This window comes from Pogoniulus pusillus, chromosome 4, assembly GCF_015220805.1.
Source record: "Pogoniulus pusillus isolate bPogPus1 chromosome 4, bPogPus1.pri, whole genome shotgun sequence".
Lineage (NCBI taxonomy): Eukaryota > Metazoa > Chordata > Aves > Piciformes > Lybiidae > Pogoniulus > Pogoniulus pusillus.
Window position 1 is genome coordinate 46,479,466 of NC_087267.1, and position 9,627 is coordinate 46,489,092.

Below are 9,627 nucleotides of genomic sequence, written 5' to 3' on the forward strand. Positions count from 1 at the left end.
GGTGATTGGTGGCAGGGGGAACGTTTGGGGCTGCACTTTGTTTCATGACAACCTTCTAATTCCTCTTACACTTTGTGATGCTTCTTAGAACCATGGAATGGTTTAGGTTGGAAGGGAAATTTAGGCTGGAGGTGAGGAGAAAGTTCTTCACTGAGAGAGTCATTGGACACTGGAATGGGCTGCCCGGGGAGGTGGTGGAGTCGCTGTCCCTGGGGCTGTTCAAGGCAGGACTGGACGTGGCACTTGGTGCCATGGTCTGGCCTTGAGCTCTGTGGTAAAGGGTTGGACTTGATGATCTGTGAGGTATCTTCCAACCATGGTGATACTGGGATACTGTGTGATCATCTAGTTCCAACCCCCTGCCATAGGCAGGGATGCCTACTTAACACCAAGACCTCTCCTCTTCAGCAGTGAATATCACAGAATCAACCAGGTTGGAAGAGACCTCCAAGCTCAGCCAGCCCAACCTAGCACCCAGCCCTGGCCAATCAACCAGACCATGGCACTAAGTGCCTCAGCCAGGCTTGGCTTCAACACCTCCAGGGATGGTGACTCCACCACCTCCCTGGGCAGCCCATTCCAGTGGCAAATCAATATCTGCCAACCTGCACCAGCACAGTAACAAACCCCACCACGTTTGGGGATGTTTTTACCTCAGAATCCCAGTATCACGAAGGTGCTAGGTTTTGAGGTCTTCCTTTCCATGCCCAGCTACCTAATGGTGGCAGAAAGCTCTCATATTCCTGTTCCACACCCTAGGGTCTGCCTATGGCTAAGGAGGGTTGGGGCTCACCACCACTTGCCAAGATGCTTCAGTTGGCAGATATTTACTGCAGGGGATGTCTGCCTGAAATTGCTTGGCTGGGGAGAGTTGAGCTGGTGAAGTGTTCACTTCCTTTTAACAGTCATAGAATCACAGAATCAAGCAGGTTGGAAGAGACCTCCAAGCTCAGCCAGCCCAACCTAGCACCCAGCCCTGTGCAGTCAACCAGACCATGGCACTCAGTGCCCCAGCCAGGCTTGGCTGCAACACCTCCAGCCACAGCCACTCCACCACCTCCCTGGGCAGCCCATTCCAATGCCAATCACTCTCTCTGACAACAACTTCCTCCTAACATCCAGCCCAGACCTCCCCTGACACAGCTTCAGACTGTGTCCCCTTCTTCTGCTGCTGCCTGCCTGGCAGCAGAGCCCAACCCCACCTGGTTACAGCCTCCCTTCAAGGAGCTGCAGGCAGCAATGAGCTCTGCCCTGAGCCTCCTCTGCTGCAGGCTGCACACCCCCAGCTCCCTCAGCCTCTCCTCATAGGTTTGTATTTCCAGGCCTCTCACCAGCTTCCTCACCCTTCTGTGGCCTTTTCTCCTTGCCCTAAACCAGCCTGAAACTTCAACCAGCAGCATGTGGCTTGCCTCTCACCCCACATTGTGCAGAAGCAGTCACTGTGTTGAGCTCCAGCCTCTTGTGGATGCCTGTTGGCTTTCAAACTCTGCCACCAGATTTCATCCTGACTGAACCAGCTCTTAACACCCACAGGTCTGGAGGCAGCAGAAATCAACAGGCAGCTGCAAGGGTATTTTCAACCTGGAGAACACACCAGAAGGGGTGGTGAAAGCCAGGAAGAAATGCTCCACAATGCTCACAGCATGGCCACGTTGATGACTTCGGTGAAGCCCCTCATGGAGCCACCTCCACCTATTGCAGGTGAGTGCAGCTGTGGGGCTGCAGGCTTCCCACCTCTCCAGCCATGGCAGGCAGCATCTTCTGGAGCACTTCATGGACCCAGTGCTAGACCTTCTTCCCTGGGACTGGGAAGAAATAAGGCAGTGGTTGGATTTCCAGTGAGGGCTCCCATGCTGAATACAGTCTGGAGCAGAGGAGGCTCCCAGGTGACCTTCTTGTGGCCTTCCAGCATCTGAAGGGGGCTCCAAAAAAGCTGGGGAGGGACTTTTGAGGCTGTGAGGGAGTGGCAGGAGTGGGGGGAATGGAGCAAAGCTGGAGGTGGGGAGAGTGAGAGTGGAGGTGAGGAGGAAGTTGTTGAGCAGGAGTGGTGAGAGGCTGGAATGGGTTGCCCAGGGAGGTGGTTGAAGCCCCATGGCTGGAGGTGTTTGAGGCCAGGCTGGCTGAGGCTGTGTGCAGCCTGCTCTAGGGTAGGGTGTCCCTGGGCATGGCAGGGGGTTGGCACTGGCTGCTCCTTGTGCTCCCTTCCAACCCTGCCTGATTCTGTTTCCTGTGCTGAAAAAGGCTCAGAGATGGGGTGAGATGATGCTCCTGGAAGGGGTGGTGGGTGAGGAAAAGCATTAGGGGTGATCACCCCACCTTCCAAAGGAAGGCATTTTGAAAGGCTGGAAGCAGGGAGGTATTTTCAGGCTGTTTTTTTGCCATCTCTCTGCACCATGTCCTTTGCAACTGCTGGTAGAGCTGTCAGAAATGACATCTCTGAGACCAAACACTGGAGTTATCTCAGGCTATTTCTGCCCAGGGTCTCATGAACCCCTTAATGGGCAAAACTGCTAATTACAGCTAATAGGAAAACAGCCTGCTCTGTTTCTGTCCCTTTGTGTGGTCCAAGTGAGAGGAGAAGAGCCAAGCTCCTGCCCTGAAGACATGCAGGACAAACCTTCCTGTACATGAGCACCATCCACCACATCTGCCTCCACATCAGGCAGCTGAACAGGGCAAGAACATGATCCAAGCCTGGCCACACTTCAAGGTGTTACCAGTAGGATCTTGAGCAGCTGCAGGCAGCTGAGGTGCAACCATCATTGTGGGGCATGAAGGCTGCTCAGCTTTGGAGGTGAACTATGTCCTGGTACCTGCCCATGGGAAGTTCCATGGGAACCACTCCATCAACTGTGTTCTTCACAGAGACAGTGATTGGCATTGGAATGGGCTGCCCAGGGAGGTGGTGGAGTCCACATCCCTGGAGGTGTTCAAGAAAAGCCTGGCTGAGGCACTCAGTGCCATGGTCTGGTTGACTGGATAGGGCTGGGTGCTAGGTTGGACTGGCTGAGCTTGGGGGTCTCTTCCAACCTGGTTGATTCTATTCTATTCTGTGCCTACAGACTGGATCATGAACCTCCCTGATCCAGTCCATAGGCACAGTTGATGGAGTGGTTCCCTAGGAGGCTTCAGGACCACTTTTGGATACACTGAGACACAATGTCCTGGGGGAGAAGTCTAGGAGATGACCCCAATGGATGCAGGGAAAGCCATTAGTATGTGACAAAGAAGGATCATCTTTCCAGGAGCTGCATTCCAGATCACCTACCCTTTCCTCTGGCCACCTTTCCAGGAGCTGCATTCCAGATCACCTACCCTTTCCTCTGGCCACCTTTCCAGGAGCTCCAATTCAGATCACCTACCCTTTCCTCTGGCCACCTTTCCAGGAGCTGCATTCCAGATCACCTACCCTTTCCTCTGGCCATCTTTCCAGGAGCTCCAATTCAGATCACCTACCCTTTCCTCTGGCCACCTTTCCAGGAGCTCCAATTCAGATCACCTACCCTTTCCTCTGGCCACCTTTCCAGGAGCTGCATTCCAGATCACCTACCCTTTCCTCTGGCCATCTTTCCAGGAGCTCCAATTCAGATCACCTACCCTTTCCTCTGGCCACCTTTCCAGGAGCTGCATTCCAGATCACCTACCCTTTCCTCTGGCCATCTTTCCAGGAGCTCCAATTCAGATCACCTACCCTTTCCTCTGGCCACCTTTCCAGGAGCTCCAATTCAGATCACCTACCCTTTCCTCTGGCCATCTTTCCAGGAGCTGCATTCCAGATCACCTACCCTTTCCTCTGGCCATCTTTCCAGGAGCTCCAATTCAGATCACCTACCCTTTCCTCTGGCCATATTTCCAGGAGCTGCATTCCAGATCACCTACCCTTTCCTCTGGCCATATTTCCAGGAGCTGCATTCCAGATCACCTACCCTTTCCTCTGGCCATATTTCCAGGAGCTGCATTCCAGATCACCTACCCTTTGTTCTGACCATCAAAATGATGGGATGCTTGGCCTGGCTTTGTGCAGACCTGATGAGCAATACGGTCCCCTTGGCACAGAAGATCTAACAGTTGGATATACTGTGGGGACAGGAGAAGAAGGATAATGACTCATGGGTGGCATTTCCAAGCCTGTGGGCTTGCTTGTCTGCTGATAGAGGCAGAAAGCAGCCTTTGGTATGACCACCATGAGGGGTTTCTGGGTAGCTCTGCCCTAAATTTCAGCAGCAACCTTGAAATAACCTTCACCTAGTAAGGAGCAGTGAACTGCCCTCCTCCAGGTCTATCACATCTTCCAATCCATGCCACAGACACTCATGGATCTTCTGACCTCACCAGGATTTGGCTTTGAACTTTAACATCATAGATTCAGGCAGGGTTGGAAGGGAGCACAAGGAGCAGCCAGTGCCAACCCCCCTGCCATGCCCAGGGACACCCTACCCTAGAGCAGGCTGCACACAGCCTCAGCCAGCCTGGCCTCAAACACCTCCAGCCATGGGGCCTCAACCACCTCCCTGGGCAACCCCTGCCAGCCTCTCACCACTCTCCTGCTCAGCAACTTCCTCCTCACCTCCACTCTCACTCTCCCCACCTCCAGCTTTGCTCCATTCCCCCCACTCCTGCCACTCCCTCACACCCTCAAAAGTCCTCCCCCAGCTTTTTTTTAGCCCCCTTCAGATGCTGGAAGGCCACAAGAAGGTCACCTGGGAGCCTCCTCTGCTGCTGCCTGCACAGCCCCAACTCTTTCAGTCTGTCCTCATAGCAGAGCTGCTTTCATATACAGGGGAGTGAAGACATGATGCAGAAGGGGTGAGGAGCAGTGCAACACTGGATTATGGTCTTGCTGGAGGAGAGGCTTCTGCACTTGGTGCTCCATGGCCAAATACATCACAAGATCATAGAATTGTTTAGGTTGGAAGGGACCTAAAAGCTCAGCCAGTTCCAACCCCCTGCCATAGGCAGGGACACCTCCCACTAGAACAGGTTGCTAAAGGCTTCATCCAACCTGTCTTCAACACCTTCCTGGGCAGCTTGTGCCAGTGTCTCACCACCCTCACTGCAAAAAAACCTTTCCTAACATCCAGTTTAATCTCCCCTCTGCCACTTCAAACCCATTTCTCCTTCTCCTGTCATTACCAGACTTTGTCAATAGTCCCTCCCCAGCCTGCCTGTAGCCCTCTTCAGATACTGGAAGGCCACTCCAAGGTCTCCTCCAAGCCTTCTTTTCTCCAGGCTGCAGAGCTCCAGCTCTTGCAGCCTGTCCTCAGAGCAGAGCTGCTGCAGCCCTCTCAGCATGTTGGTGGCCTCCTCTGGGCTGGCTCAAATAGTTCCATGTCCTTCCTGTATTGGGGCCTCCAGAACTGCACCCAGGACTGCAGGTGAGGTCTGACTGGATGAGGCACTTAGTGCCATGGTGTAGTTGATTGGCCAGAGCTGGGTGCTAGGTTGCACTGGAGGAGCTTGGAGATCTCTTCCAATCTGGATGATTCTGTGATTCTATGATGAGAGCAGAGCCAAGGGACAGAATCCCCTTCCTTGCCCTGCTGGCCACACTGCTCTTGCTGCAGCCCAGGACACCATGGCTGTCATAGAACCAAGCAGGTTGGAAGTGACCTCCAAGCTCAGCCAGTCCAACCTAGCGGGCAGCAGCAGCCATCAGCCGCTGGGCTAAGCGCAGGCGCGGATTGATGCTCCTCGTGGTAACAGGACTCTGCCGTGGCAGGGTTCTTGCTGCCAGGTTACCATCACTCCTGGCTCTTCAGAGAGCTGCACAATGTCTTCCCCCCTACACACCCCCCCTGACATTTATCTCCTGCAAACAACCAGGGAGGCTTCCATCCGCGCTGCCTCTCGCCCAGCCTCTCTGTCTGAGTCGTTTAACACCATTAGGGCTTTTATTGCCGCTGGCTTCTCCCTCCCCTCGCCGGTTGCTCTGTGACATTTATGAAGAGGACTTGTTGGCTGGTGGAGAGCCCTGTAAGGCTCCAGAGGGCTGTGTTTAAATGGTGGCTGATTTGTTTGCATGCCCTCTTGCCATGTGGTTTCCATTTGCTTCCCCCAGCAGCTCCCCGGGCGCAGCCGAGGATGGGTCTGCCTCAGCACAGGAGGCAAGAAGCCTACAGTCAATTACCAGGTGAAAAGATCTGAATGAAGTGACATTTGCAGAAGTCACTTTCCCAGCTGGGGAAGTGCTTTTCTTGGGCGTTGGGATCAAGAGGATGTGGTGCTGAAAGGGTTACATGTGACAGCAACTGTTTGATGGAGGTCAAACCTCCATCTCTAGGGGAACCTGTCTTGGCAGGGGGGCAGGGGTTGGCCACAACGACCAGGGGTGGTTTAGTCTGGAAAAGAGGAGGTTGAGAAAAGATCTAATTAATATTTGTAAATATCTGAGAGGGGAGTCTCATGAAGAAGGGGGCAGGATCTTTTCAGTGGTGTCCTCTGACAGGACAAGGGGCAACAGGCACAAACTGGAGCACAGAACTTCCACCTCGACGTGAGGAAGAACGTGTTGGCTACAGCAACCCCAAGCAGTGCTACAGGCTGGGGCCAGAGTGGCTGAGAGCAGCCAGGCAGAGAGGGCCCTGGGGGTGCTGGGAGAGAGGAGCTGAAGCTGAGGCAGCAGTGCCCAGGTGGGCAGCAGAGCCAATGGCATCCTGGGCTGGCTCAGGAGCAGTGTGGGCAGCAGGACAAGGGAGGTTCTTGTGCCCCTGTGCTCAGCACTGCTCAGGCCACCCCTGCAGTGCTGTGTCCAGTCCTGGGCTCCTCCATTGCAGAGAGATGTTGAGGTGCTGGAAGGTGTTTGGAGCAGGGCAGCAAGGCTGGGGAGGGTCCTGGAGCAGAGCCCTGTGAGGAGAGGCTGAGGGAGCTGGGGGGGTGCAGCCTGCAGCAGAGGAGGCTCAGGGCAGAGCTCATTGCTGCCTGCAGCTGCCTGCAGGGAGGCTGTAGCCAGGTGGGGTTGGGCTCTGCTGCCAGTCCAACCTAGCACCCAGCCCTGGCCAATCAACCAGACCATGGCACTCAGTGCCCCAGCCAGGCTTGGCTTCAACACCTCCAGCCACAGCAACTCCACCACCTCCCTGGGCAGCCCATTCTAATGCAAATCACTCTCTGTGCCAACAGCTTCCTCCTAACATCCAGCCTAGACCTGCCCTGGCACAGCTTGAGACTGTGTCCCCTTCTTCTGTTGCTGCTTGCCTGGCAGCAGAGCCCAACCCCACCTGGCTACAGCCTCCCTGCAGATAGTGATGCAGTAGAAGTCCCTGGACTAGCCCCACACACCTGCCCGTGAGAAGGAACTGGGGTGCTGGAGTGAGCCATTTGCCACCTGAGCCCAATACTCAACCTGTGCTTTTCCCCACAGGTCCCTGCCTGCAGCCCATGGATGAGGGCTCCTGCCACCACTACACCCTGCTCTGGTACTATCATCCAAAGGCCAACACCTGCAGACCCTTCATCTTTGGGGGGTGCCAAGGGAACAGCAACCGCTTCAAAACCAAGTGGAAGTGTGAGCAGAGGTGCAAGCCCTCAGCAGGTAAAGCAGCCCCTGGGCCCTCCAGCTCTCCTCTTCCACTAGCCAAGGGTGAGGGCAAAGCAGGGAAACCCATCCAGGATCTGTCATAGAATCAGTCAGGGTTGGAAGGGATCACAAAGATCAGCCAGTTCCAACCCCCCTGCCATGCCCAGGGACACCCTACCCTAGAGCAGGCTGCACACAGCCTCAGCCAGCCTGGCCTTAAACACCTCCAGCCATGGGGCCTCAACCACCTCCCTGGGCAACCCATTCCAGCCTCACCACTCTCCTGCTCAACAACTTCCTCCTCACCTCCACTCTCACACTCCCCACCTCCAGCTTTGCTCCATTCCCCCCAGGTCTGGCACTCCCTCACAGCCTCAAAAGTCCCTCCCCAGCTTTTTTGTAGCCCCCTTCAGATCCTGGCAGGCCACAAGAAGGTCACCTGGGAGCCTCCTCTGCTCCAGCCTGCACAGCCCCAACTCTTTCAGTCTGTGCTCATAGCAGAGCTGCTGCAGCCTCTCAGCATCCTCCTGGCCCTGCTCTGGACACTCTCCAGCATCTCCACAGCCCTCTTGTCCCAGGGGCTCCAGAGCTGGATGCAGGACTCCAGCTGGGGAGTACCAGTAACTCAACGTCTCTCTTGAATTGAGGGGCCCAGAACTGGACACATCTTCCCAAACAACACTTTCCTCTAGGGTGGCAGCATTAAGAGGGAGTGTAGCCTTCACAAAATCCTGCAGATAACCTCCAGCCTTGTGTTTGTACTCCCTTTGTGGAGAGAAGCCACCACTGGGGAGTAGGAGTCATCCAAAACCATGTCAAGGCCATATGCTTCCTAAACAGAGCCTGGAGCTGACCAAGAGCAGGACCTTTGCTGTATGGATGCCTTATGTAGTGTGACACAAGGACTGTGAAACTGGTGAAGGGTCTGGAACAAAAGTCCTGTGAGGAGCACTTGAGGGAGCTGGAGTTGTTTGGTCTGAAGGAAAAGAGCATCAGGAAAGACCTGGATCTCTACAACTCCCTGACAGGAGGTTGGAGCTAGGTGGAAGTTGGAGTTAGGTGGAAGTTGTTGTCTTCTCCCATAGGGCAAGCAACAGAGCAAGAGGAAATGGCCTCAAGTTGTGCCAGAGAAGGTTTAGGTTGGCCATGAGGAGCAATTTCTTCCCCAAAAGTCGTGTCAAGGCCAGGAACAGGCTACCCAGGCAAGCAGTGGAGTACCCAGCCCTGGAGGGCTGTCAAAGCCTTGTAGATGTGGTACTGAGGGACATGGTTTAGTGGTGCCTGGGCAGTGCTGGGTTCATGCTTACACTCCATGATCTTAAAGGTCCTCTCTCCAACCTTTATGGCTCTGTCACCTGGCATGGACAATCCTAAGGTATCAAAGGACCTCTTGAGCCACTGTGAGCGTGGCAGGTTCAAGAAGCAGCCCAAGCTGCACCCAACCTCCAACATTCCCTTTGTTTTCTCTTTCCTTGCTCTGAAAACCAGTCAGAAGAAGATGATCCACTGGAACTTCACTGGCTCAGAAAGGACACAGAGAAGCAAGAAGTGCCTTCAGGACACTTCAGAGGCTGGGCAGACAAGATAAACCTTTTAATGTGAAGAGAGGTGAAAGGCAAATCAAGACAAGGCATTGGAAAACTGATTATGAGCTGGAAATGAAGTGGGATGAGGAAGGGGAAGCCTCTGATTGCTCAGGGAAGTGGAGGTGTCCAGAGGCTTGTGACTGTACCACTTGACCCCTAGGACTGGTGTGCAGAAGCAGGTGACACATCCCCCTGACTTATGGCTGTACAATAAAGGTCTGCTCATGTTGCCATGTAGAATCTGGCTCCTCATTCACCTGACAGCTGAAGCCCTCAGGAAAAGATGGGAGTTTCTCTCTGCCTCCTGTCAGAGCAGGTGGGCAGGTTGAGCCTCATCCCATGGCCTTTCATCTTGATGGACCCCATGGCCTTTGACAAGTCCACCTTCCCCTTCGCCTGACCACTGCCTGGGCTGGAGAGGAGAAGCCAGCCCAAACTTTAGCACAGGTGCAAAAGCAACCTTCTTCTCCCTGCCAAATGACACCTCCAGCTCTTCAGGGTGTTTGCAGCTGGTGGAAACCTAAA

The 9,627-nt window shown here is 54.5% G+C and overlaps 1 protein-coding gene across 1 annotated transcript in view; it reads left to right on the top strand.

The window, feature by feature from the left end:
- LOC135174979 (collagen alpha-1(VII) chain-like) overlaps nt 1–9,333 on the top strand; it is a 139,461-nt gene extending 130,128 nt beyond the window's left edge. Inside the window, exons 70-73 of the mRNA XM_064142749.1 lie at nt 1,534–1,701; nt 6,059–6,130; nt 7,361–7,531; nt 9,005–9,333. Of these exons, the coding sequence (XP_063998819.1) occupies nt 1,534–1,701; nt 6,059–6,130; nt 7,361–7,531; nt 9,005–9,018 (425 nt within the window). The 3' untranslated portion in view covers nt 9,019–9,333. The remainder of the gene's footprint in view (nt 1–1,533; nt 1,702–6,058; nt 6,131–7,360; nt 7,532–9,004) is intronic.
- Nucleotides 9,334–9,627: the final 294 nt, after the last annotated feature.